The sequence below is a fragment of the Rhea pennata genome, chromosome 5, assembly GCF_028389875.1.
Source record: "Rhea pennata isolate bPtePen1 chromosome 5, bPtePen1.pri, whole genome shotgun sequence".
In the NCBI taxonomy this organism is placed as follows: domain Eukaryota; kingdom Metazoa; phylum Chordata; class Aves; order Rheiformes; family Rheidae; genus Rhea; species Rhea pennata.
Window position 1 is genome coordinate 44682668 of NC_084667.1, and position 27987 is coordinate 44710654.

The 27987-nt window shown below is 51.1% G+C and overlaps 2 protein-coding genes across 2 annotated transcripts; both read right to left on the reverse strand.

Annotated features, from left to right (window-relative positions):
- Nucleotides 1-6189: 6189 nt before the first annotated feature.
- LOC134141437 (ATPase family AAA domain-containing protein 2-like) lies at nucleotides 6190-17539 on the reverse strand. Its single transcript, XM_062577671.1, has 11 exons — nucleotides 17476-17539; nucleotides 16591-16688; nucleotides 12358-12473; nucleotides 11564-11738; nucleotides 11174-11262; nucleotides 10723-10882; nucleotides 10272-10362; nucleotides 9488-9802; nucleotides 7995-8104; nucleotides 7271-7399; nucleotides 6190-6249 (listed from the first exon to the last, which is right to left on the reverse strand). Exons 1-11 carry the CDS (start codon nucleotides 17537-17539, stop codon nucleotides 6190-6192), a joined length of 1407 nt encoding a protein of 468 aa, XP_062433655.1.
- Nucleotides 17540-18970: 1431 nt separating this feature from the next.
- On the reverse strand, nucleotides 18971-27977 carry LOC134141438 (ATPase family AAA domain-containing protein 2-like). Its single transcript, XM_062577672.1, has 15 exons — nucleotides 27822-27977; nucleotides 27474-27589; nucleotides 26680-26854; nucleotides 26290-26378; nucleotides 25839-25998; nucleotides 25389-25479; nucleotides 24605-24919; nucleotides 24043-24169; nucleotides 23515-23698; nucleotides 22230-22415; nucleotides 21795-21930; nucleotides 21504-21647; nucleotides 20535-20644; nucleotides 19811-19939; nucleotides 18971-19012 (listed from the first exon to the last, which is right to left on the reverse strand). The coding sequence occupies exons 1-15, from the start codon at nucleotides 27975-27977 to the stop codon at nucleotides 18971-18973; spliced, it is 2160 nt and encodes a 719-aa protein (XP_062433656.1).
- Nucleotides 27978-27987: the final 10 nt, after the last annotated feature.

A 27987-nucleotide genomic window follows, 5' to 3' on the forward strand; every position in this document is an offset into this window, starting at 1 on the left:
CGGGAGTATGACCTTCGGCCCAGGAACACTGCTGTTCAGTATCAAGAGCCTTTGCAACGTGGGTTACGTGCACCGTTTGTCAGAAGGGCTGATTCCTTGTGCTTCGGGGGGGGGGGGGGTACATGCTCTTGAATGAGATGTGCATACGCAGAGACAAACAAGAAATTATGCCTTGGTACTATAATTCTAGTGTCCTCAGAAGACGATGAAGAGCCAGAAGAGGATGATGGCAAGGATACTCCAAAGCCATCTGACCTCAGGCAAACAGCTGAAGACACTCAAGCCCCACTGGAAGGTAGGCTATATGCGGAGCCTCTCTGAAGGGCTAATTTCTTGTGTGCAAGTGGGATAGAGGTTGTGGAATGAAAAGCTGTACGCACACAGACAAATAAGAAGTTCTATCTAGGTCCTTTAATTATAGGGGCAACACAAGAAGGTGAAGGCCGAGAAGGGGAAGATGGCAAAGATCCCTGCAAGAGGTATAACCTTCGACGCAGGAAGACTGTCGTATACTTCCAGGATCCACTGGGAAGTAGGTTCCATGCACAGTTTTTCGGAAGAGCTGATTTCTTGTGTATAGTGGGCTAGAAGCTGCTGAACGAAAAGACATATCCCCCTGCCCCAGCGCGCGCGCACACACACACACACACAGAGAGAGAGAGAGAGAGAGAGCGCACTTTCATTTAAATTCCTTGCCTTCATTCTGCAGGGAAAACTCTCCCTTTGTGATTGAGATGCCTGTAGCCTGTGCACCTTGCAGTTCTTGGCCGGTGTGCGTGCTCACTGCTGCTTTTCATTTCTTCAGGCCCATCTTCTCCTGTCAAGCAAAGGGCTGCATCTACCGTGCTTGGTCACGAAGCCTGTGCTGCAAAAGAACAAACCGGTTGGTGTATGGATAGTGACAGTTCTCAGGGATCCATAGTGGTGCCACTCCCATCACTGAGTAATGCCCCAAAAGATTTTCTGATTCATGGTCATGAAGAGAAAATCGCAGCACTGTAGCTGTGACAGCTGGAGAGTCTAGAGGGAGCAAGGCTTTTCCTTTGGGAGGAAAGATAACTTTCATGAGCCAACAGCTTTTAAAAAGGCAGGATTTGGGGGCCAGCGATGAGATGATTGAGGATGTCCCGGCTGCGATTGGGTATCTGCAATTCCTCTGTTCTACACTTGAAGCCAGAATCCCCTTCCACAAACTGTCATTAGACAGTTTCATCGTGAAGTACAAAACTGTCCACCTGCCCTTCTTCATGCTTGGATAGTGAACGCCAATATTTGACAGTTTGGGAAGCTTATGCCAGTGTCTAAGTGCTTCCACACTCACTTGCCAATATGAAAACCACAGCAGTCCTGCTAACTGCATGTTCAGGTGGAAAGCCCCTTTCTGTTTCTCCTCCGTTCACATCAGGTGTCTTCCCCTAAACTCTGGGAAAGATGAATTCAAGGGAAAGCACGTGGATGGAAGGAAGACTGGAACCACCCCGCCGGAAGCTGATCCAGTGCACACTGAGAGTTCGGTAAGGAGTGGTAACTCATGGTGCCGGTGGGGACTTTTCCAGGGGTCAGGAAAAAGCTCCCCTCCTGTGCTGTCGACAGCTCCTGGGCTTTACGGTCTTCTCTCAGGGAACTTCCAGATCGTCCTCAACCTTTCCTTTTTGCTGGCATAGGATAAATTCAAAAGGAAGCCTTTTGTCCTAGCACACAGCTTTCTCTCACCTCTGACATGTCTTCTTTTGCCTGTCTCTTTAGGTACGCTTTGATGGTGTGGGTGGTCTCTCTCACCACATTTCAGCCTTGAAGGAGATGGTCCTGTTTCCACTGCTTTACCCAGAATTCTTTGAGAGATTCCAAATCCGGCCCCCCAGGTAACAGAGAGTGCACTGCAACTGCAGAGCTAACTGTTACGATATGCTTTCTAACATAAAAAGTATTCTTCTTCTTTCTCTTTTGTTTTTGTTTTGGGGGGGCTTTCTTTCGGAGGGGCAGTATCTCACGACGTAATAGTTAGCTTTATGTGTTCTTGGCCAACAAAGCTTAACTCGCAGGATGCTGAAACGTGACTTTTAATCCTTCCCCTTCCACACCTTTAAAGGCATTGCAGATCTTCAGATGTTTGGCTTCTTTGTTCATAGGAATTCTCTTTTCCAGCTGATGTTTTCAGCAGGGTGTGGAGACACAGAAGACCTTTTCTGGTCTCCCAGCTTCAGGCTTCCTCCGCAGCAGTTGCCCACAGGTTCTGGGAGGCACAGTCTAAGAGCTTCAAGCTTTTGCAAGGAGAAAGACAGGCTTTCCTCTCAAATCTTGCCTCTTAGGAACACTTGCACCTCTTTGGACTTTCCTCGCACTGCAGCTCTTGCTGCTGTCGAACATGGGAAGCGTTTTGCTTAGGAGGGAAGGCTGCTTTGCTTCCGCTACGGCGGTTGTCACAGGCACTTTTCCATGTTTCTGTTGGGGCTACATAAATCTCTCTTCTTCATGTTGCAGAGGCTGTCTGTTCTATGGCCCACCAGGCACTGGAAAGACACTGGTGGCTCGAGCGCTCGCAAACGAATGTAGGCAGGGAGACAAGCAAATAGCGTTCTTCATGAGAAAAGGTGCCGACTGCCTCAGTCAATGGGTAGGAGAATCCGAGCGACAGCTGCGCTCATTATTTCAGCAGGTATGGAAGCAATGCGCAACAGGCTGGGTCAGAGTTGGACCTCTACTTTTCCGCGGAGGATGTCTTCCAGGAGAACTTGGCCTCTTGGGCAGTTTGGCAGGGTCTCCTGTTGAAAAGGGAACATCAGTGTTTCCTTTTCCCTTGCTGTCCTGCTTTGCCTGAGGGGCAGGAAATCTTGCAGGTGCTGGGTCCAGCACAGTGTCTGTGCCTTTGCAGCCATAATGTTTACGCAGCCTGTTCTCGCTGATTAGTGCCGTGTTTCACATACGGCAATACGCCTGCACCTGTACTTCCCTTCCAGGCCTATGAGATGCGGCCTTCGATTATTTTCTTCGATGAGATCAATGGTCTCGCTTCTGTGCACTCTAGTTTCCAAGACCGGATTCACAGGTACTTCCTCTTTCTTCTATTTCCTGCCTATTGCTTCTTGTCCTGTCAGATGGGAGAACTCAAAAGAGTTTGTCCCTGTCCCCTTGATACCCTCCCTTCAGTTACTTATACACATTGATAAGATCCCCTCCTGAGTTCTCTCTTCTCCAGGCTAAACAGGCCCAGTTCTTGCAGCAGTTCCTCAGAGGGCAGATGCTCCAAGCCCTCTGATCGTCTTTGTAGCCCTACGCTGGACTCTCTCCAGTAGCTCCATGTCTCTCTTGGACTGCGGAGCCCAGAACTGGATGCAGGACTCGAGATGAGGCCTCCCCAGGGCTTAGTAGAGGGGCAGGATCACCTCCCTCAACCTGCTGGCAACACTCTTCCCAATGTACCCCAGGATATCATTGGCCTTCCTGGCCACAAGGGCACATTGCTGCCTCATGGTCAACCTGTCATCCACCATAACTTCCAAGTCTTTCTCTGCAGAGCTACTCTCCAGAAGGTCAGCCCCCAGCTTGTACTTGTGCCTCGGGTTATTTTTCCCTAGGTGTAGGACTCCGTACTTGCCCTTGTTGAACCTCATGATTTTCCTCTCCACCCAACTCTCCAGCCTGTCCAGGTCTCTCTGAATGGCAGCACAGCCCTCACATGTGTCAGCCACTCCTCCCAGCTTGGTATCATCAGCAAACTTGCTGAGGAGGCACTCTGTCCCTTTTTCCACGTCACTGATAAAGAAGTTGAACAGGATGGGACGCAGTATTGAGCCCTGGGGGACGCCACTAGCCACGGGCCTCCAGCTAGACTCCATGCCACTGATGGCAACCCTCTGAGCTCTGCCTTTCAGCCAGTCCTCAATCTACCTCACTGTCCACTCGTCCAATCCACACTTCCTGAGCTTATGTAGGAGGATGTTATGGGAGACAGTGTCCAAAGCCTTGCAGAAGTCAAGGTACACAACGTCCACTGCTCTCCCCTCATCTACCCAGCCAGTCATTCCATCACAGAACATTATCAGATTGGTTAAGCAGGATTTCCCCGTGATGAGTCCAAGATGACTACTCCTGATCACCCTCTTATCCTCCATATATCTGGAGATGACATCTAGAATGAGCTGATCCATCACCTTTCCAGGGATGGAGGGGAGGCTGACTGGCCTATAATTGCCTGGGTCCTTCCTCTTGCCCTTTTGAAGACTGGAGTGAGATTGGCTTTCTTCCAGTCCTCAGGCGCCTCTCCAGTTCTCCAGGACCTTTCAAAGATGATGGAGAGCGGCTTGGCAACAACATCCTCCAGCTCCCTGAGTACCCGTGGCTGCATCCCATCAGGGCCCGTGGATTTGTGGACATCAAGTTTGCCTAGAAGATGTCTAATCCTGTCCTCCTCCACCAAAGAAAAGTCTTGCCTTCTCTGCACTTTCTCCCTCACATCCAGGCTGCAGGATTCATGAAGGCTGCCCTTAGCAGTGTAGACTTAAGCAAAGAAGGCATTCAGTAATTCTGCCTTCTCTGTATTCCTTGTCACCAGGGCCCCTGCCCCATTCAGCAACAGGCCCACATTTTCCCTATTCCTCCTCTTGCTACTGATGTATTTGAAGAAGCCCTTCCTATTGTCCTTAACATCCCTTGTCAGACTCAATTCCAACTGGGCCTTAGCCTTCCTCGCAGCATTCTCTGTATCCCTTTCATGAGAGTTCTGGTGCAGCAGCAAGATATCTTTTGCAGATGTGATTCCAAATTTGGCTTTCTGAAAGGATGAAAAAACACATTTAGATGTTAAGATAAAGGTTCCTAGCTCCTTAAAAGCACTGAGTTTTGGATTTGTTTTGCTTTTTTGTTTTTTTGCTATCTGCTGCTCAGCCCCCTTCCTCTGAACTCTTATAGAACTGCTGATGCAGCTTATTTACACCTGTCATCAGCTACATTAAGTACTGAGTTCTTCAATGACAGCAGTAAAAGGAAAAGGCCATTATTTAAAGAAGCACATTTCTGTATGCCTGTTTTCATTTGATCCCTTTTTCACTTCCTACAGCATAGCAGAAATAACGATTTCTTCAGATGCTTTCCAAGAGACTTCATTAATCTAGTTTTCAAGATAGCAGGTACAGCACAAAGCTGGACTTCCTGTCCATTTTACTGATAACAAGATTAGTCTAGGAGGTTCATAGCATTAATAAATAAATAAACTAGACAGGCTTTCTTCCACTCCTTTCTTTTGTATTAAGGTGGGTGTAAATTTTGATACCACCATGTCTATCCTGAAGGCTTGTTTCTTAGCTGTTATTCCTGGATTCAAACTAGTTTTACTTAACTATTTTCTCCTTGTACAATAAATTAAGTGCCCGGAATATCTAATTCCTATGTCATTCAAGCATAAATCTGCAAGAATAAAGCCATATGGGTCTGTGACATTATCTGGTCATAGCTTTTTGTTCCATCAATTACAATTAATTACAATTGCCTGTTGCTTTAGGAATACATTAAAATATGTAAAAAAGATGGAGAATTTACCACAATGTCTGCAGATATATGCTGTCCACATAACTGAAAACATGAGCTGCTATTAAATGGACAGCAGAATTAGCTGAACCACTGTGTTCATTTTACTAAAGAATGTTGGTTTTAATTGGGTAGTAGTCAAAACAGAGGCACCTGATGTAACTCGAAAGTTTTCTAGGGCAATCAGCCTAAAACTGATGCCAAATCATTTTTGCCATTGACCGCATATTTAGAACCTTCCATGTGGGGCCTCAGCAGCCTCATGCAGCAGCCACTGGTGGCGCCACTCGACAACTCCCCAACCACCACCAAGCAGAAGCTGCCCTGGTTGCCGTGGCAGTGGCCAACAGGGTGGCAAACGCCCGCCCATGGCCTCTGTGCCCACTGCTGCCCTGCCCACAGGAGCAAGTACCCACCACCACCACCACCGCGATTCTAGGGCTCCTCTCAAAGGTACTAGCTCACCTAAATCAAAACTTCCTTCTAAAGAAAATTGTTTAGCAGAATCATCCTTAGTGTAAAAATCTCACTAATAAGATACCTGCAGCTTTTAGGGAAATAAGAAGTGTACATAAAATACTTGGGTTCCTTTCAGAGGGAGAAGAATTCTTCTACACTGTTCAGTTCCTATTATAAACAAACTAAAATAGCTGGAACATAAAGAGATTAGTACTGCTCACACTTCTTGCCATCACTACGGGCCCTCCACATGGACAAAGTTGCACCCTGCAAGCCACCGGGCATGGACCAGGTCACACCTAATGGCTGCAAGCACTCCTCATGGACCCAGGTGGCTCCTAATTGTAGTCCTGACGTGGCAAGCGAGGAGCACATAGGGAGAACATAAAAATGAACATACAAAAGAATATAGGGAACCTCTCTGTGAGTCACAAGGTCAGGAGGAGCCTCCTTGCTCTGGAGAAATCTTTCCACAGCCTCCATGCTGCTGGGCACCACTCTGATCACAGTCTTGGTCAATGGTTTATACCTAACAGTAATAAAAAGGCAAAAACAACATAGACTATTTTTTCTGCCTACCTACCTCTTAAATTCCCCCACATTCAAAAAGATATGGCTGGTCAACAGATTCTACATGACCTTTATCTTCACAAGTTCAGACACAACAACCCTCACACGCTAGGGAGCCAACACGCAGCTCTCTGCCGACACCCCAGCAGGCATATCAAAAGCTCCCTTACCTCCCAAATTGGTACCAGAGGAAGTAACATGTAATCCTTCGAAGTGAAGAGAAATATGAGCAGTCCCAGTCAGGGCACCCAACTATCACAAAAATACCTAATAATTTCAGGTTTGGTCAGAATAGAGGCTTAATTTACTAGAGCTTCATATAGCAGAGAGCACATTGCAGCAATAGCGACAGTAACCATCACCAGTATGATCCCTGCATACATACAAGAACAAGGCTTTTAATTTATTTTCTCAATTCTTCATAAGCTTCTAGATCAGTCAAAGATCACAATCAGAAAATGTTCATTTTCTGGAAACAACATAAATCCATCCTGCCTCAGAAGATTTTGGATCTGGTTTTAAATGACAATGGACTAAGACAGACGAAGCCTTAGATAAGATTCTTTTCAATCACTAAACGGTAAATGAAACCTTAAAATGCATGACATAGTCTGTATATAAATACAAAAAAACACAGCAAGAAACAGATGAATAGCGGATAAACAGGATATCCACAGGGCACATGGAAGTGACAGGAAGTGCTGTGTACACAAAGTACCTCTATTAACCGCGTTTTGTCATCGTCTTGCCGATGGCGGTAAACGCACTGGCTGAGCACCAGGTGTAGTTTTTCAAGGTGGCGGATGTTGCAGTCCCTTGTTGCCTTGCCAGCGACATTCAGCAGGTGCTGAAGGAAAACGAGAGACCGTTCAAGCTTACATTAGCATGAGATCTTCTGGATAGGCTCTCGATGCGTTGAGGCACAGCACCACAGCTCACATTCTCCTTTCTTGTATCGCTAAATACAAAAGGAGTGACACGTCCAAGAACTGTCTGAATATCGCAGGAGAGTTCCCTGGAGGAAATGAGCTCCTTTGTCCTACTTGGGAGAAGAAGCAAGGCTTCAGTTTCAGCTAGCATTGTGTTGCTCCTCAGGCTATCACCTCCACGATCCTAACTGCCGGTGAACTTCTCTGAGAAGAGCGGGAACTGCCATGGCCCGTTTTCTAGTAAAGGCCGGCGGCTGCCACAGCAAAGCCCCTCTTGTCTTGGATGAGTTTCTGTGGCCGCAGTGCAGGGCCCTGTGAAGTGCATCCTTTGAAGAGAGGCCACAGAGCCTCTCTAGAAAGAGGGCTGCCAGCTGGCAGGGGAGCCTCCTCAGGTGCTTCTGCCTCCCCATTAGCTGAATGTTGCCCATGCCTGCAGTTCCGCTGGCAGAACAGAGAGCTCAAGGGTTGGCAGCAGAGAGGGAAGCAGAGGAAGGTCAGTGAGCTGCAACCTACCCAGAGACAGATGCTGGCCTCCGTCTCAGCACGCGGTGAACATTTCCGCCTCTTCTCTGCTAGGCTCTCTGAGGGTGATGTGCTCCTCCTTCGCTTTTGTCTGCAGGCAGCTGCACAGACATAATAGAAAAAGCAAGCCAGAGCATTACCCAAGCAGTTCAGTCTTCAAACTCTAGCATCGTCGTCTTACTTGGTGCACAAGGAAAATGGCGAGAGGGACTGAGGTACCACTGTGCTGGCTCACTACACACGTGTGTCGAGGGAGAGAGGGCAGGCAGCAAGTGAAGGGGATCGACTTGCTATTAGAATTGAAAAACACAAGAACAAATTTGACGCCCAGAAGAATCCCCTGCAAGCGTCTGTGCACAGAGCAGCCTGTAGACCGCGGGCACGAGTGCAAAGCAAGCTCGTAAGCTCAGGTGGCTTCCTCTCTTCTCACGGGAACTAAAAGAGCTGAGAAGCAGAAAAGCCTCTGGAGACAAGCTCTCCTTCCCCTCCGTTCCAAAGGCAGAGGTTGCCAAAAGCCTCACCGACAGTCCGCGATTACTTGGCTTGGGGCCAGACATGCTGGCTGGCAACAAGCGTTGCTAGGAGCATAACTGCAACACAAGAAGTTTGCAAAGAAAGTGATCAGTCAAGAGACAGCATGCATGAAATCCGCGTGCCCTAATCAGCATGCCTGTGGATGTCTTTGGTGGAGGAAAAGGAGGCTGACTCCTTCAGTATGATCGGCTGGAGCTACTCGCTTTCTTACAGCTGTAGCACCTAGTAGCACCTCTGTGCTTCCTTCTTGCAGTTTTTGATACAAAAACATGCTGGACTAACTCTTCTTTCCTCCCTGATCTAACACCCCTCCCACTTGCAAGCGCCACGACAGTTTGGAAAGCCCTAGCAATCAGAAGAATTTCAGTCAAAGGACTCGGACAGTTACCTGCTACAGCTAAGGAAGGTATGCTCTTGCTGGCTAGGCCGTGGATGAAACGGCTCATCTTCAAGACCAGAAGGTGACTCCTCATCACTGTCCATGCAGGCATTTTCTAAGAAATGATTGGTACCATGAGAAGGCGAGAGAGGCTTGTTAACTTTCCCAAAGAGTCTGCAACCCTCTCTTGCGCTAAGACAGCTTCTAAGGGAGAGCCGAAACCCCGGGCCTTGTATTTCTTCATCGGAGGGGCACACACAGAATGCCATTTCCGAAGCCTTCAGTCTCTACAAAGCTCTCCTCAGTGTCTTTGCGCAAGCTATGTTTTGCTAGCGGTGAAAGCTCCTTTCCTCCTTGGAAACAGGCAAGCTGATGCTGACAACCTTCAGAAACGCGATGCTTGAGTGGAGAACACACAGTTCTCTACGGTGAAGTGGGAGGAGTTCCCAGCTCTCCCCTCTCTACCGCTCAATTTCACCTCACCCTGACTGAAAGGTTTCTTCCTGTTGTTGCACAAACTAGCACTGTTTGCTTTGGGAGAGTTCTACAGCAGGGAATGTTATGGGCCCACCTGGCTGTCGGTCCTTCTTGAGTGCAAGCGCTGCGTGGGGAAACACCCTCTGCACGCCTTTTAGGAGCCTCTCCAGCGTGTTCTGAAGCAGTGGCTTGGAAATGGGTGACAGTGGTTGTCCAGGGGAAGCCACAGCCCTCTGTGAAGCTGGTGCAGTCTTCCGCATAGCCACGAGAAAGTCTGTTGCTGTGATTTCAATGGCAGCAACATCGATCTGCAGCTTCTGACTGCTTGTGTAGATCTGGGGATAGCGTCGATGCAAAGCGCAGAGGGCAGCTTCAGCGCAGAGGGACTGAATGTCAGCCCCACAGTATCCTAACCAACAAGAGCAGAATCAAAAGGTATGTCAGTCTCAGGCACCAGAAGGGAGTCCTGGACAGGCTTTGCAAAGGGATGCCCCCCAAGTCTTTGCATGTGCTGCAAAGGGGAAGAGTTTCATGGGCAGTGGAAGAAGACTTCCTGCCCTGCACAGGAGATCCATGATGGGGAACTTGCATTATGGGAGGCACAGTGCCCTACAGCCTGCGCACTGGAAGTGGCCTCTGAGCCAGACTTAGCTCCTGAGGAAGATGCCCCCCAGACCATGGACCCTTCTGTGTTCTGAGAGACAAAGAAAGGGAAGCAGACGGAAGCATCCCACTCTGACAGCAACGAACAAGTCATGCCGCCTAGCCCACGGGTGAATTCTGAGGGAAGGCACGAGAGCTTGGGTACTGCCTGGCACAAGTTCAGACACTGTCAGGACCCAGGCACAGGCGGGAACTGGGTATGTTTTTCATCTTACCGACGCATTTCTCAGCAAGCTCATCAAGCAGCGCGTCCGGTGGCTTAGGGCTCCAGTCTCTCGTGTGGATCTGGAAAATCTCTTTGCGAGCCTACAGCCCAGAGGATTACGTGTTGCTTTCTCGGAAACCTCTTTCTCAAAAACAAAGCAAACAACGCACGGTACCCCCACCCCCCCCACACACCACCACCACACACAAACGCCCAAGTTTTCCCCAAAAGCTTTCCCAAGTGGAGAACTGAGAACAAGGAGGCAACTTCAGAAGGCAAGTGCCTAGGTGGACTCGCTAACTAAGCAAAGAGCAAGCACCTGGGGAAGGAAGAACGGGCAGGTGTGCAGCACGTATACCACTTCTTTCCTTCCTCACTCTCGGAGATGCTCTGTGGTAACCTGGTTTTCTTGTCAAGCAAGGCTTTGCCCCAGCAGCAGGAAGGCTGACTGAACAGCCTACCTCTTTGTTTGGCCGGGTGAAAAGGAGCTCCCTGTCAAAGCGTCCAGGCCTTCGTAAAGCAGGATCCAGGGAGTCTGGCCTGTTGGTGGCTCCAATGACCACGATCTCTCCTCTGCTGTCTAAGCCATCCATAAGTGCCAGGAGCGTTGTGACAAGAGAACTAACAAAAAAATGTTCTTTGGATTCCCTGGTTTAGTACAGAGCTGCTGATTAGCAAAAGGACTCATGGTAAGACAGAAAAACTGCAGCAAGGTCTCGAGAGAGACCTTGTCCGGACACCAAGCTTAGTGACCTGATTTCGACTCTTGTCTTTAAAATCCTATGAAGCTCTCTGTCATTGTACTCGAGGAGTTCAGAGTGTGTGTGTGTGTGTGTGTGTGTGTGTGTGTGTCATATACAGGGAAGTGGGTGATGAAGCGGATTACGTGGAAATGGAAGAAAGAGGAAGTACCTGTGAATCTGGTCTTGGCGACTGGAGCGCGCAGGGGCGAGACCATCGATCTCATCGAAGAAAATAATCGAAGGCCGCATCTCATAGGCCTGGAAGAGAAGTACAGGTGCAGGCGTATTGCCGTATGTGAAACACGGCACTACTCAGGGAGAAAAGGCAGCGTAAACATTATGGCTGCAAAGGCACAGACACTGTGCTGGACCCAGCATCTGCAAGATTTCCTGCCCCTCAGGCAAAGCAGGACGGCAAGGGAAAAGGAAACACTGATGTTCCCTTTTCAACAGGAGACCCTGCCAAACTGCCCAAGAGGCCAAGTTCTCCTGGAAGACATCCTCCGCGGAAAAGTAGAGGTCCAACTCTGACCCAGCCTGTTGCGCATTGCTTCCATACCTGCTGAAATAATGAGCGCAGCTGTCGCTCGGATTCTCCTACCCATTGACTGAGGCAGTCGGCACCTTTTCTCATGAAGAACGCTATTTGCTTGTCTCCCTGCCTACATTCGTTTGCGAGCGCTTGAGCCACCAGTGTCTTTCCAGTGCCTGGTGGGCCATAGAACAGACAGCCTCTGCAACATGAAGAAGAGAGATTTATGTAGCCCCAACAGAAACATGGAAAAGTGCCTGTGACAACCGCCGTAGCGGAAGCAAAGCAGCCTTCCCTCCTAAGCAAAACGCTTCCCATGTTCGACAGCAGCAAGAGCTGCAGTGCGAGGAAAGTCCAAAGAGGTGCAAGTGTTCCTAAGAGGCAAGATTTGAGAGGAAAGCCTGTCTTTCTCCTTGCAAAAGCTTGAAGCTCTTAGACTGTGCCTCCCAGAACCTGTGGGCAACTGCTGCGGAGGAAGCCTGAAGCTGGGAGACCAGAAAAGGTCTTCTGTGTCTCCACACCCTGCTGAAAACATCAGCTGGAAAAGAGAATTCCTATGAACAAAGAAGCCAAACATCTGAAGATCTGCAATGCCTTTAAAGGTGTGGAAGGGGAAGGATTAAAAGTCACGTTTCAGCATCCTGCGAGTTAAGCTTTGTTGGCCAAGAACACATAAAGCTAACTATTACGTCGTGAGATACTGCCCCTCCGAAAGAAAGCCCCCCCAAAACAAAAACAAAAGAGAAAGAAGAAGAATACTTTTTATGTTAGAAAGCATATCGTAACAGTTAGCTCTGCAGTTGCAGTGCACTCTCTGTTACCTGGGGGGCCGGATTTGGAATCTCTCAAAGAATTCTGGGTAAAGCAGTGGAAACAGGACCATCTCCTTCAAGGCTGAAATGTGGTGAGAGAGACCACCCACACCATCAAAGCGTACCTAAAGAGACAGGCAAGAGAAGACATGTCAGAGGTGAGAGAAAGCTGTGTGCTAGGACAAAAGGCTTCCTTTTGAATTTATCCTATGCCAGCAAAAAGGAAAGGTTGAGGACGATCTGGAAGTTCCCTGAGAGAAGACCGTAAAGCCCAGGAGCTGTCGACAGCACAGGAGGGGAGCTTTTTCCTGACCCCTGGAAAAGTCCCCACCGGCACCATGAGTTACCACTCCTTACCGAACTCTCAGTGTGCACTGGATCAGCTTCCGGCGGGGTGGTTCCAGTCTTCCTTCCATCCACGTGCTTTCCCTTGAATTCATCTTTCCCAGAGTTTAGGGGAAGACACCTGATGTGAACGGAGGAGAAAGAGAAAGGGGCTTTCCACCTGAACATGCAGTTAGCAGGACTGCTGTGGTTTTCATATTGGCAAGTGAGTGTGGAAGCACTTAGACACTGGCATAAGCTTCCCAAACTGTCAAATATTGGCGTTCACTATCCAAGCGTGAAGAAGGGCAGGTGGACAGTTTTGTACTTCACGATGAAACTGTCTAATGACAGTTTGTGGAAGGGGATTCTGGCTTCCAGTGTAGAACAGAGGAATTGCAGATACCCAATCGCAGCCGGGACATCCTCAATCATCTCATCGCTGGCCCCCAAATCCTGCCTTTTTAAAAGCTGTTGGCTCATGAAAGTTATCTTTCCTCCCAAAGGAAAAGCCTTGCTCCCTCTAGACTCTCCAGCTGTCACAGCTACAGTGCTGTGATTTTCTCTTCATGACCATGAATCGGAAAATCTTTTGGGGCATTACTCAGTGATGGGAGTGGCACCACTATGGATCCCTGAGAACTGTCACTATCCATACACCAACCGGTTTGTTCTTTTGCAGCACAGGCTTCGTGACCAAGCACGGGTAGATGCAGCCCTTTGCTTGACAGGAGAAGATGGGCCTGAAGAAATGAAAAGCAGCAGTGAGCACGCACACCGGCCAAGAACTGCAAGGTGCACAGGCTACAGGCATCTCAATCACAAAGGGAGAGTTTTCCCTGCAGAATGAAGGCAAGGAATTTAAATGAAAGCACTCTCTCTCTCTCTCTCTCTGTGTGTGTGTGTGTGTGTGTGTGCTGGAGCAAGGGGATATGTCTTTTCGTTCAGCAGCTTCTAGCCCACTATACACAAGAAATCAGCTCTTCCGAAAAACTGTGCATGGAACCTACTTCCCAGTGGATCCTGGAAGTATACGACAGTCTTCCTGCGTCGAAGGTTATACCTCTTGCAGGGATCTTTGCCATCTTCCCCTTCTCGGCCTTCACCTTCTTGTGTTGCCCCTATAATTAAAGGACCTAGATAGAACTTCTTATTTGTCTGTGTGCGTACAGCTTTTCATTCCACAACCTCTATCCCACTTGCACACAAGAAATTAGCCCTTCAGAGAGGCTCCGCATATAGCCTACCTTCCAGTGGGGCTTGAGTGTCTTCAGCTGTTTGCCTGAGGTCAGATGGCTTTGGAGTATCCTTGCCATCATCCTCTTCTGGCTCTTCATCGTCTTCTGAGGACACTAGAATTATAGTACCAAGGCATAATTTCTTGTTTGTCTCTGCGTATGCACATCTCATTCAAGAGCATGTACCCCCCCCCACCCCGAAGCACAAGGAATCAGCCCTTCTGACAAACGGTGCACGTAACCCACGTTGCAAAGGCTCTTGATACTGAACAGCAGTGTTCCTGGGCCGAAGGTCATACTCCCGGTGAGCATCTTGGCCAGCTTCCCCTTCTTGGTGTCCACTGGCCTGTGATGGCCCTACAATTACAGAACCGAGATACAAATTCTGATTGCGCTGTGTGTACCTACATTTTCCTCTAACATCTTCTATCCCCGTTGTGCACAAGCAACTAGCCCTTCCGAGAAACTGTGCCCATAACCTACTTTCCAGTGGAGCTTGATAGCGTTCAGCGGGCTTCCTTTCTCTCACGCTGCAGCGTGCCTAAAGGGAGCAAAGATTCAGGTTCTTTTAGACCACGGTACGCTTTGGAGGAAGTTCTTTGAGCTGAGTGAAAAGTGCAATGGCATCATCGTGCTGTGTGGAATACATTACTTACTGAAAAAGAGTACGGTAAAGACGTTTTGACTTCTTGTGCAAGCATTCCCTCAGCCTGCCTGAAGTCCCTTCTTCCGCGGGACCTGAGATCAAACAGCAATATGAAGCCCATGTCAACTTTTGTAAGCATGCAAGAGAAGTTCTTTGCTTGAGAAGACATTTCTCAGGCAAAGAAAACTGCTGAAGAGGACAAGGTAAATTCCTCCTCTTCTCAGTCCTCAAAGAGGACTCGGAGAGCCATAGCCGTGGCTGTCTACCTCCAAAACACTCCTGTCAGAGCAGGTTGACTCCACAACACCAAGGAGCACAGGTGTGACAGCGGCAAAGGAGGAGACAGTTACTGGCACAAGGCCCAAAGGTCCTCTGACCGCAGCCAACAAGGGAATACTAACACGGGGGTGGAGGCGCTGCTAGGGAACAAAGATTCTAAACGGGCAAGCTCTGCAATATGGCAACAGTGCCATATTATGGAGGGCTCCCGAGGCCAGTAATTTCCAGCAGCACCAAGGACTTCCCTACGGGCACAGAGGGAATTCCCAGCCTACCGAGTTAGTCCAAATAGCTCTTGCCAACAGGACAAACCGCTCCTCTCCAACGACCTCTTGGGAAGCGGTCCTCCAAACAGCGTCTCGCGCTGTCCCACCGCCTCCTCTCGCCTTCTCCTGCTCACGGCGCAGCTGCTCCTCGAGAGCAGAGCAGAACGGGGCAGGGTAGGGCAGAGCCCCAAGCGAGAGCAGCCCCAAGCACCTGGGCTCAGCTCAGGCTCTCCGGGGCCATATGCGGAGGAGGCAACTGTTGCTGCAATGCGCTGCATGATGCCCCGGCCCATGTCACAGAGGGGCTGCAGGGACTCCTTGACCAACAGGCGCTGCTAAGGTTGGCCCTTGCAAGAGTAACGAGAGCTGGCCCCTCCTCACCGCCCGCTCCCCAAAGGTGCCAGGGGACACGGGGTGCCAAGGAGGGCTTCCCCAGGCTGGGAATCACCTCAAGCATGCCACTCCCACGATGTGATGTCCCCAAATTGGGGTTGCGAGGCTACAGCTGCTCGCAAGCAGAGGCTCTGCTGAGGAAGGAAAGCCTAAGTGAGCGACTGAATGAATAAGAGGAAGACTGGGACTGCACTCACTCAGCCTCTGGGGAGGAAGGGCCAAGTCCTAGCTCTTGCTTCACTAGGTCACAGGCATGGAGATGGCAGGGCCTAGTGAAGGAGCAGAGGAGTTTGCCCTCTCACCCTGAAAACTGTGTAAAGGCAAATCTACCATGAATGTCTCCAGACGGTGTCAAAGCCTGGGAAAATCAAAACCAAAAAGAAAAAGACAACTTACGGGCAAGCCCACGGATCCCAGGAAGGCAGCCCCCTCCGGGTGTCGGGGCCTCAGCACAGCCGCACCAGGCCTGGGCCCGTGGGAGCCGCTTCCCAGCATGCTTTGGGGCCACATGGCCAAGCCGGGGGAGACTTGGCCCCTGCACCCCAGGGAGCCCCAGCCTTCTCTTTCCCCCTGCCCCACAGCAGCCGCCCAAACCTCCTGCCCCACGGGGGCGGTGACTGGGGCTGATTTCTCCCACTGTGGACTCTGGCCTCCATTCCTGAAACTCTGCCGGGGGATTCCCAGCATGGCCCCAAGAAAGCAGCTGCGCAGTCAGCCTCTGCTGTTGCTCTCTGCAGAGGAGGCAGGACTTTCTGCCTGAAGCACTGGCTGAGGCTCTGCGAGCTGCAGATGCTCTGCAGTGGGAAGGAGCAAGTGGGCATGGAGAAGAGGGTGGAGCAGGAACTGTGCACCAAAAGCAGCGCTTCCCTCAACCTCCTCTGGCGCACCAGCATGTGTGTTGACACTTGCTGGTGAGTCGTGGGCACATGTCACCTGGCAGCCAGTTGGACGCTATGGGTTCACCAGGGAATGGCAGGCTGCAGCGCAGCGGCGGGAAGTGAAAGGAGAGGCACCAATTGGTTTCCAGGCACGCCCAGGTTATCTATTTCATCGGCTCCCCAGTGTCTGTGGAGAGTCCAGGCAGAGAGTGTGCAGCGGTTACACCCATTTCAATACCAGCCAGCGCTGTTCCTGAGAGCAGTTCATTGCTCCTGAATAGCCGGCAAGGACTGTCCTGGTTGGCCCGTGTGAAATCTGCAGAGCCACAGTGCTCACAGCAGAGTTTGTCTGCTCAGGGGTATTCCCAAAGCTCTGCAGATGCAGGAGCCAAAGGGAGTCCTGAGAGGACCATGGAGACTTTGCCTGAGTGCCAGGCAAAAGTGAGCCGTCCATCTGTCCGTCAGATTCCCACAGCACACTGGTGCATGGGATCTTAGCAAATTGCAGTCAGCTCCTGCAGGAGAGTAACTTGGCCCTGCCTGGGGGAGCTCAGCGGAGCCGGCTGGCGGGCAGCAGCGCAGGAACTCCACGGCACTGCCCACTGCCTGCAAGGACACCGCGATGAGTGGCACCAATCAAAGGGGGATCTGGACAGCCAAGTCAAAAATGAGGTGGACTTTGTGTGAGTGGTAAACACGTCCCAAGGCTGCAGGGAAGTTTTGCTAGGGAAGATGGAAGAAGCGATCTCCCAGGCTTCTGAGCTGCTGGTGCCGCTCGCTGGTGGCCCTTACTGCTGAGAGGCTGCACTGTAAGCATGAGAAGTTTCTTGCAGGCCAGCAGACGGAAATGCCCTCCCTTGGTCCCACCGGCGGTGAGGATGGACTGCAGAGAAAGGAAACCCTCTTGGCTGAGGCAGCAGCAGCAGCAGCAGCAGCAGCAGGGCTTGTTTTGTCTGGCCGTGCCAAGTCTCTGCTGCAGCCAGCAACTGGAGCAGGCTGTCAGCAAGGCAGGGCCAGATGTGGAAGAAGCTGTTGTGGCATACTCACTTCCAGAGCATCAAAGGCAGGAAAAGAAAAAGAAAAATCATTTTGCAGGCACATGCGTTGGAACTCTTCCTTCTCAAGGACCTGTGCATGCTCTCCTCCCCAAGATGCAGGAGTTACCATTGCTCCAAGCTGACTTCTTGTGCTGCAGTGCCAGACACAAGACTTTAAAGCAATGCAGCGAACACACTGATCTCAAGAGATTATGAACACGTACATAATAATATCTCTGGAATAACAGGAAGGGAGGTGCCAGGGGCGGGCAGGGCGCTGGGACAGGCCTCGTGCGCAGCGGCAGGTGTGTGGAACCTGCCGCGACGTGAGCGGGTCCGAACAGTGATAGGGTGCACGTGCACGGCTCGTGTTCATGTGCGTGTGCGTAGAGGAGCATTGATAGCAAAGGTGCTGAGCCTGTGGTGGGCGGGCATCGGGAGGCAACGAGCAGGAGGGCTCTGGGGCTCTGGGGAACAGCAGCGCCCTGGGCCGGAGCAGCGCAGCAGCAAGGCGAGGCGGCGCAGTGGCGGCGGAGAGCACCGGCGCCGGGCGGTGAGACGTCGGGCGCGGGGCCGCTGCGCGGAGCCGAGAGCACGAGCAGGTGCGGCGGATGCAGGGGTGCGGGGGCAGCCGGGCAGACTCGCAGCCTCAGCAGGGCTCAGGGGCGCTTCCCGCCGCGAGGACAGTTCCCGGTGTGGAGTGCAGCTGCCGGCGGCGCTGGGAATCGCGTCGGGGCGGGGCGGGTCCGGGGCGGGCGGGAGTGGGCGCCGGGGAGCCAGGGGCTGGCGTGCCGTGGCTCGGCTCGGCCCGGCTCGGCTGGAGAGTGCGTGAGCGCTGAGTGGTGCCTATCGGGCGGGCAGAGGAGAGCTGCCGGCGGCGGTGGGGGCGGGCAGCAGGCAGCACGGCGGCCTGAGAGGTGCCCAGGCGCGGGGCGCCCTGAGCCCAGCCAAAAGGCCACTGTCTGGGGAAAAAGTTTTCCTCCACAACGCTTCCTGGAGGTTTGTTTTCATTCTCTGAGAATCCCCAGAGGCGCGAGCAGATCCGAAGAATAATAACCTCTGAGCTGCCTTGCAAGGTTGCCTAATAGACAAGGGAATAGACAGTAGCACAGGTGACGCCAGAAATACCGCCCGTCACCGTTTGGCCAAAGATGATCAAGCTCTCTGTTGCTTTCTGTTGGGAGAGGCACTGCGATTACTTGGAAGACGTCCAGATGTGTTTAGGTCCAAAGGCACTGACAACCGTTGGTCTCCTAAAAATGCCAGGCACGAGACTTTAAGGCAAGGCACGCGGGAAAGGAAGGCTGAACACACCGCTCGCAACAGATCATGTACGTATTATGCACAGTGTGCATGGAACAACAACATCAAGAAATAGCCAGCAAGACCGCTTGAAAGGATTTATATGAGCTTTATTAATATAGTCGAGCTATATATGTTATATATACACATGGATATGCTTCTATTAGATGTACAAGCTCTCTTTACTGAATTGAATTATGCCCGGATGACAAAACAGCAAATAACGACAAAGAGTGGCAGAGTGGGAGCACCTTTCCTGTTACTGAGCACGGGAGAAGTTTTCAATCTCTTCCTTCATCTCCTAAAAAAAAGACAAAGCCGAATAATAATCACCAGCTGAACAAAGGCTAACTTGCTATAAGCTGGAATAGAACCATAAAAATCCGGTAGCTGGCTGCTTTATATAAAACAAGAGGCTCTGTAGATGCCTACAAGTGTTGGTTGGTTGGCGCTACTTAGGAAGCACACGTGCTCTACCCATCGCAATGTCTTTTATCAGCTCTAGCTTTAAAGTTATCCTCAGGTGTGCTAAACAGAGCAGGAGAGCAAGCCAGTATGAATTAGTATCAGCAGGGCTTTTAAGAAGTGGGAAGAGGGAGATTGCTGCTGAGAAGCCACACCAACTAGCCGCTGCGAAAGGTCCTCCAAAGGTGCCGCTGGGGCCATTCCCTGGAAACGTCTGCTTCTCCAGGCAGCTCAGAAGCCCTCAGAGAACAGCCAGAAATTCCCTTCCCAAGCTAAAAGCAGCCCTCAGACGAGAGGAGAAGGGCCGTTTGCAGGACATGGCCTCCCTGACTCCAAATACTCGCCCAGGGGCACAACCAGAGCAGAGCACCCGTCCTCGCGCTTTCTCCAGTGTGGAAGAGAGAAATGGGTTTGTGGCCCTTGAATCTCAAGACCTATCTCAGCTGCCTATCTCAGCTGCCTCAAGGCTGGGCGTGCCTGATGGTGCCCAGTACCTTCCTGACAGATGTCAGCAATTCGTGTGTAACCCAGACTCCGAAGCAGGAAAGAGCTGAGTAGTGAATAAGCAGGATATCCACAGGGCACACGGAAGAAGAGCAGAACAGTGACAGGAAATGCTGTGTACACAAAGTACCTCTATTAACCGCGTTTTGTCATCGTCTTGCCGATGGCGGTAAACGCACTGGCTGAGCACCAGGTGTAGTTTTTCAAGGTGGCGGATGTTGCAGTCCCTTGTTGCCTTGCCAGCGACATTCAGCAGGTGCTGAAGGAAAACGAGAGACCGTTCAAGCTTACATTAGCATGAGATCTTCTGGATAGGCTCTCGATGCGTTGAGGCACAGCACCACAGCTCACATTCTCCTTTCTTGTATCACTAAATACAAAAGGAGTGACACGTCCAAGAACTGACTGAATATCGCAGGAGAGTTCCCTGGAGGAAATGAGCTCCTTTGTCCTACTTGGGAGAAGAAGCAAGGCTTCAGTTTCAGCTAGCATTGTGTTGCTCCTCAGGCTATCACCTCCACGATCCTAACTGCCGGTGAACTTCTCTGAGAAGAGCGGGAACTGCCATGGCCCGTTTTCTAGTAAAGGCCGGCGGCTGCCACAGCAAAGCCCCTCTTGTCTTGGATGAGTTTCTGTGGCCGCAGTGCAGGGCCCTGTGAAGTGCATCCTTTGAAGAGAGGCCACAGAGCCTCTCTAGAAAGAGGGCTGCCAGCTGGCAGGGGAGCCTCCTCAGGTGCTTCTGCCTCCCCGTTAGCTGAATGTTGCCCATGCCTGCAGTTCCGCTGGCAGAACAGAGAGCTCAAGGGTTGGCAGCAGAGAGGGAAGCAGAGGAAGGTCAGTGAGCTGCAACCTACCCAGAGACAGATGCTGGCCTCCGTCTCAGCACGCGGTGAACATTTCCGCCTCTTCTCTGCTAGGCTCTCTGAGGGTGATGTGCTCCTCCTTCGCTTTTGTCTGCAGGCAGCTGCACAGACATAATAGAAAAAGCAAGCCAGAGCATTACCCAAGCAGTTCAGTCTTCAAACTCTAGCATCGTCGTCTTACTTGGTGCACAAGGAAAATGGCAAGAGGGACTGAGGTACCACTGTGCTGGCTCACTACACACGTGTGTCGAGGGAGAGAGGGCAGGCAGCAAGTGAAGGGGATCGACTTGCTATTAGAATTGAAAAACACAAGAACAAATTTGACACCCAGAAGAATCCCCTGCAAGTGTCTGTGCACAGAGCAGCCCGTAGACCGCGGGCACGAGTGCAAAGCAAGCTCGTAAGCTCAGGTGGCTTCCTCTCTTCTCACGGGAACTAAAAGAGCTGAGAAGCAGAAAAGCCTCTGGAGACAAGCTCTCCTTCCCCTCCGTTCCAAAGGCAGAGGTTGCCAAAAGCCTCACCGACAGTCGGCGATTACTTGGCTTGGGGGTGGTGGGCAGGAAGGCAAGAGGGAGAGGAAGAGGAAAAGGAAGCAAAAGCAAAGGAAAAATCCCAACCGTTTCCTATTACAGTACGAACTGGTGGAGTGTTCAGCAGTTGATCTAAACAACACATTGCATTTGGGGATTTAGCCGTTCCAGGGCCATCGAGGCCAGTGTTTTACAGGGTGAACCAAGCTCTGTGGCCAGGCTTCATTTCATAAGCATGCTGAGTGAACATCCTGGGGACTGACCTCACATGCCAAGCCTAATTTGGAAATGGAATGCCTCTGGCATAAAGCCGCCGGCATCACCAAATCCGGGTATGCCATGACAAGAGGGAAGATATCAACGTCACTGGCACCTTATCCAAAATAGGGAGGGGGAAAAAAAGAAAGGAAAGAAGAGGAAAGGAACTTGCCAGCAGAGAGGGGTGTACTGGAATCTCCAGGCACCGCTGGCCGTGTCTCATCCCCTTGCTCCTCAAGCTGCCTCTCTTCCCCCTCTGTCAGCAGTCGAGGCTCAGGTGGTAATGGCACAAGCCGGACTTCCAGTGCCTGACAAGCTTCGGTCAACCAGAAAAGGTTAGCCAAGTGATGGTACTCGGACGCAAGCAGAGTGAACATTCATGCCAGGAAATCTATTGCCAAAGCACGTGCCGAATGGCTGCTAAGCTATACACAGCAAAGCTGTGTTTGTAGAATAGCCTCACCTGCTTTCTTTGGTGGCACCGCAGGCTTAGCAGCTTGCTGGACAAGCAAGTCCTCAAAAAACTTTCTGCCTTCCTCCTCGCTAGGTGACTGGACATTGAAAACTTCTCCATAAATCTCAGAAAACAATGCTTGTACCTGAGGTGGGAGGAGAAAAGGCAGTGCAGCCATAAGGCTGCCCCCCCCACACCCCCCTTTCGTCCAGATTAGTGTTCTGCTCCCAAAAGATCAATCCCTTTCTGAGTGAAGCTGAGGAATGCTTTGAAGAAGGGAGAGACTAGAACATGTTTGCTTCTTGGCCTTAAAGGCGTGGGTCTGCCGGGCGATTTAGGGCACCTTCTTTAGGGAACACTTCTAGGATTAAAGCTCCCTGAAGCGACGCTAGGTTCCAGTGAACATGTGACTGACAAAAGCTGGAAAAGCAGTGAGAGAAATACCTCTTCCGGGAGATCTGCATGGCAGACATCCGATGTAGCGAGCAACAGCACTGGAGCATATGCTGGAATGCGCTCTAGTAATGTTGTGAGCGTAGCTCTCAAGGTGACTCCAGCAGCCTCCCACCAGGCATGGATATGTGGAATATAAATGATGCTCGGTGCTGTCCGCTGGGCTTCCCGGATCAACTAGTAGAAAGGAAGTTTGGGAGAAGGCTGCTGAACCAGGTAGCAGAGGCTACTAATGAACAACAGTGTATCAGTCAAAATTGCCTCCCAAATCAGAGGGCACAAAGACAAAGTGTCCAAAGCAGCCACCAAGAACAAGGTAACGTTTCTGCCTGGACCCAGATCCTTGGACGTGGCTACACAGCCAGAGGCAGACCTCGGTCTGTGCCTGATTTCCCAACTGCTTAGATGTCAGGTAACTTCCCCAGAGCCTCGTCGCTCGGTGTGAGTGGCAGTGTGCTTGAAAAAGCAGACCCAGCCGTTCAGCAGGGTCCCACATTAGCCTGTGGCCGCTGCTACACCACTCGGTTTCCAGTTGTATCCCAGCCAGAGTGGAGCACAGGCAAAACACACATGGGCCTGCGTGAAATGGTGAGCGCAGAGCCTGTGAAAGCAGCCTGGCTATCGTTCTGAATTTCAAAGTTCAGCGCATAAGAGGCAAGCAACGTTCAGCCGGTCGGAAAGGCTCTCTCGCTCACAGCTGGCCGTCTCATAGCCAGGGGATCCTTCAGACCAGATTGCTTGCTCTGTGCTGTCAATAATTACCCAACGACAAAGAATGCTCATAGTTACCGGCAAGCGTATTCTCATCTCTTCCCTGTGGTGTGATGAGAGAAAAGAAACGCTTTTCTTTGCCCCCAGACCTGGGTTGCATTTCAGTATTGTAACGAAGGAGGCTAGAGAAAGGGCCCGACGTGCAGTCAGGCTGATGCAGAGGCACCTCCTGGGAGCTACAGAGTCCAAAGAGGCGAGGGAAGCAACTCGGGAGGGCCCACTGTCATCAGCAGCAGCTCTTGCCACAAAGAGGGGTTTGTCAAGAGCATCTTGGAGCTCCCTGAGCTGCTAGCAACGTCCTTACCGTTTAACTTGGAATGGAAAAGATGCCCATGCACAACGTCCTCCTTCTCTGTTGTTCAGCGTACAAGAAAAGTGGTCTTTGGGCGCGAAATGAACGCCACAGAAAGCGGAGGAAAGCCAGGCCACCTCCATTAACGCCAGGAAGCCTGCCTGCTTCCCCTGAGTCTATTCAAACCTGTGAGATTGCAGAGAGAAGACGTACCTGTGTGCATCTTTCTTCGGGTGAGGTGCTGCAAGCAAAGAGAGCGGGCAGGTCCAGCACATGAACCGGAAACCTCTCCAGCGCGTGTATTAGTGCAGGCGCCAGGTGAGAACTTTGCCCGTATCCGGGCTCTCCAGCAATTAAGAACCTGGGCCTGTGACATGCTGGCTGGCAACAAGCATTGCTAGGAGCATAACTGCAACACAAGAAGTTTGCAAAGAAAGTGATCAGTCAAGAGACAGCATGCATGAAATCCGCGTGCCCTAATCAGCATGCCTGTGGATGTCTTTGGTGGAGGAAAAGGAGGCTGACTCCTTCAGTATGATCGGCTGGAGCTACTCGCTTTCTTACAGCTGTAGCACCTAGTAGCACCTCTGTGCTTCCTTCTTGCAGTTTTTGATACAAAAACACGCTGGACTAACTCTTCTTTCCTCCCTGATCTAACACCCCTCCCACTTGCAAGCGCCACGACAGTTTGGAAAGCCCCAGCAATCAGAAGAATTTCAGTCAAAGGACTCGGACAGTTACCTGCTACAGCTAAGGAAGGTATGCTCTTGCTGGCCAGGCCGTGGATGAAACGGCTCATCTTCAAGACCAGAAGGTGACTCCTCATCACTGTCCATGCAGGCATTTTCTAAGAAATGATTGGTACCATGAGAAGGCGAGAGAGGCTTGTTAACTTTCCCAAAGAGTCTGCAACCCTCTCTTGCGCTAAGACAGCTTCTAAGGGAGAGCCGAAACCCCGGGCCTTGTATTTCTTCATCGGAGGGGCACACACAGAATGCCATTTCCGAAGCCTTCAGTCTCTACAAAGCTCTCCTCAGTGTCTTTGCGCAAGCTATGTTTTGCTAGCGGTGAAAGCTCCTTTCCTCCTTGGAAACAGGCAAGCTGATGCTGACAACCTTCAGAAACGCGATGCTTGAGTGGAGAACACACAGTTCTCTGCGGTGAAGTGGGAGGAGTTCCCAGCTCTCCCCTCTCTACCGCTCAATTTCACCTCACCCTGACTGAAAGGTTTCTTCCTGTTGTTGCACAAACTAGCACTGTTTGCTTTGGGAGAGTTCTACGGCAGGGAATGTTATGGGCCCACCTGGCTGTCGGTCCTTCTTGAGTGCAAGCGCTGCGTGGGGAAACACCCTCTGCACGCCTTTTAGGAGCCTCTCCAGCGTGTTCTGAAGCAGTGGCTTGGAAATGGGTGACAGTGGTTGTCCAGGGGAAGCCACAGCCCTCTGTGAAGCTGGTGCAGTCTTCCGCATAGCCACGAGAAAGTCTGTTGCTGTGATTTCAATGGCAGCAACATCGATCTGCAGCTTCTGACTGCTTGTGTAGATCTGGGGATAGCGTCGATGCAAAGCGCAGAGGGCAGCTTCAGCGCAGAGGGACTGAATGTCAGCCCCACAGTATCCTAACCAACAAGAGCAGAATCAAAAGGTATGTCAGTCTCAGGCACCAGAAGGGAGTCCTGGACAGGCTTTGCAAAGGGATGCCCCCCAAGTCTTTGCATGTGCTGCAAAGGGGAAGAGTTTCATGGGCAGTGGAAGAAGACTTCCTGCCCTGCACAGGAGATCCATGATGGGGAACTTGCATTATGGGAGGCACAGTGCCCTACAGCCTGCGCACTGGAAGTGGCCTCTGAGCCAGACTTAGCTCCTGAGGAAGATGCCCCCCAGACCATGGACCCTTCTGTGTTCTGAGAGACAAAGAAAGGGAAGCAGACGGAAGCATCCCACTCTGACAGCAACGAACAAGTCATGCCGCCTAGCCCACGGGTGAATTCTGAGGGAAGGCACGAGAGCTTGGGTACTGCCTGGCACAAGTTCAGACACTGTCAGGACCCAGGCACAGGCGGGAACTGGGTATGTTTTTCATCTTACCGACGCATTTCTCAGCAAGCTCATCAAGCAGCGCGTCCGGTGGCTTAGGGCTCCAGTCTCTCGTGTGGATCTGGAAAATCTCTTTGCGAGCCTACAGCCCAGAGGATTACGTGTTGCTTTCTCGGAAACCTCTTTCTCAAAAACAAAGCAAACAACGCACGGTACCCCCACCCCCCCACACACCACCACCACACACAAACGCCCAAGTTTTCCCCAAAAGCTTTCCCAAGTGGAGAACTGAGAACAAGGAGGCAACTTCAGAAGGCAAGTGCCTAGGTGGACTCGCTAACTAAGCAAAGAGCAAGCACCTGGGGAAGGAAGAACGGGCAGGTGTGCAGCACGTATACCACTTCTTTCCTTCCTCACTCTCGGAGATGCTCTGTGGTAACCTGGTTTTCTTGTCAAGCAAGGCTTTGCCCCAGCAGCAGGAAGGTTGACTGAACAGCCTACCTCTTTGTTTGGCCGGGTGAAAAGGAGCTCCCTGTCAAAGCGTCCAGGCCTTCGTAAAGCAGGATCCAGGGAGTCTGGCCTGTTGGTGGCTCCAATGACCACGATCTCTCCTCTGCTGTCTAAGCCATCCATAAGTGCCAGGAGCGTTGTGACAAGAGAACTAACAAAAAAATGTTCTTTGGATTCCCTGGTTTAGTACAGAGCTGCTGATTAGCAAAAGGACTCATGGTAAGACAGAAAAACTGCAGCAAGGTCTCGAGAGAGACCTTGTCCGGACACCAAGCTTAGTGACCTGATTTCGACTCTTGTCTTTAAAATCCTATGAAGCTCTCTGTCATTGTACTCAAGGAGTTCAGAGTGTGTGTGTGTGTGTGTGTGTGTGTGTGTGTGTCATATACAGGGAAGTGGGTGATGAAGCGGATTACGTGGAAATGGAAGAAAGAGGAAGTACCTGTGAATCTGGTCTTGGCGACTGGAGCGCGCAGGGGCGAGACCATCGATCTCATCGAAGAAAATAATCGAAGGCCGCATCTCATAGGCCTGGAAGAGAAGTACAGGTGCAGGCGTATTGCCGTATGTGAAACACGGCACTACTCAGCGAGAACAGGCAGCGTAAACATTATGGCTGCAAAGGCACAGACACTGTGCTGGACCCAGCATCTGCAAGATTTCCTGCCCCTCAGGCAAAGCAGGACGGCAAGGGAAAAGGAAACACTGATGTTCCCTTTTCAACAGGAGACCCTGCCAAACTGCCCAAGAGGCCAAGTTCTCCTGGAAGACATCCTCCACGGAAAAGTAGAGGTCCAACTCTGACCCAGCCTGTTGCGCATTGCTTCCATACCTGCTGAAATAATGAGCGCAGCTGTCGCTCGGATTCTCCTACCCATTGACTGAGGCAGTCGGCACCTTTTCTCATGAAGAACGCTATTTGCTTGTCTCCCTGCCTACATTCGTTTGCGAGCGCTCGAGCCACCAGTGTCTTTCCAGTGCCTGGTGGGCCATAGAACAGACAGCCTCTGCAACATGAAGAAGAGAGATTTATGTAGCCCCAACAGAAACATGGAAAAGTGCCTGTGACAACCGCCGTAGCGGAAGCAAAGCAGCCTTCCCTCCTAAGCAAAACGCTTCCCATGTTCGACAGCAGCAAGAGCTGCAGTGCGAGGAAAGTCCAAAGAGGTGCAAGTGTTCCTAAGAGGCAAGATTTGAGAGGAAAGCCTGTCTTTCTCCTTGCAAAAGCTTGAAGCTCTTAGACTGTGCCTCCCAGAACCTGTGGGCAACTGCTGCGGAGGAAGCCTGAAGCTGGGAGACCAGAAAAGGTCTTCTGTGTCTCCACACCCTGCTGAAAACATCAGCTGGAAAAGAGAATTCCTATGAACAAAGAAGCCAAACATCTGAAGATCTGCAATGCCTTTAAAGGTGTGGAAGGGGAAGGATTAAAAGTCACGTTTCAGCATCCTGCGAGTTAAGCTTTGTTGGCCAAGAACACATAAAGCTAACTATTACGTCGTGAGATACTGCCCCTCCGAAAGAAAGCCCCCCCAAAACAAAAACAAAAGAGAAAGAAGAAGAATACTTTTTATGTTAGAAAGCATATCGTAACAGTTAGCTCTGCAGTTGCAGTGCACTCTCTGTTACCTGGGGGGCCGGATTTGGAATCTCTCAAAGAATTCTGGGTAAAGCAGTGGAAACAGGACCATCTCCTTCAAGGCTGAAATGTGGTGAGAGAGACCACCCACACCATCAAAGCGTACCTAAAGAGACAGGCAAGAGAAGACATGTCAGAGGTGAGAGAAAGCTGCGTGCTAGGACAAAAGGCTTCCTTTTGAATTTATCCTATGCCAGCAGAAAGGAAAGGTTGAGGACGATCTGGAAGTTCCCTGAGAGAAGACCGTAAAGCCCAGGAGCTGTCGACAGCACAGGAGGGGAGCTTTTTCCTGACCCCTGGAAAAGTCCCCACCGGCACCATGAGTTACCACTCCTTACCGAACTCTCAGTGTGCACTGGATCAGCTTCCGGCGGGGTGGTTCCAGTCTTCCTTCCATCCACGTGCTTTCCCTTGAATTCATCTTTCCCAGAGTTTAGGGGAAGACACCTGATGTGAACGGAGGAGAAAGAGAAAGGGGCTTTCCACCTGAACATGCAGTTAGCA

Excerpts from the sequence above, each read along its gene's own strand:
- LOC134141438 (XM_062577672.1), bottom strand. The coding sequence starts at position 27,977 with ATGTTCAGGTGGAAAGCCCCTTTCTCTTTCTCCTCCGTTCACATCAGG. Across the intron at positions 25,480-25,838 it reads TCACCCGGCCAAACAAAGAG|GCTCGCAAAGAGATTTTCCA; the intron begins GTAGGCTGTTCA and ends TCTGGGCTGTAG. Across the intron at positions 19,013-19,810 it reads ACAAAACGCGGTTAATAGAG|GAGATGAAGGAAGAGATTGA; the intron begins GTACTTTGTGTA and ends TCTTTTTTTTAG.
- LOC134141437 (XM_062577671.1), bottom strand. The coding sequence starts at position 17,539 with ATGGTAACTCCTGCATCTTGGGGAGGAGAGCATGCACAGGTCCTTGAG. Across the intron at positions 11,263-11,563 it reads TGCGCTCATTATTTCAGCAG|GCCTATGAGATGCGGCCTTC; the intron begins GTATGGAAGCAA and ends CTTCTCTTCCAG. Across the intron at positions 6,250-7,270 it reads ACAAAACGCGGTTAATAGAG|GGTGCAACTTTGTCCATGTG; the intron begins GTACTTTGTGTA and ends GGTGGCTTGCAG.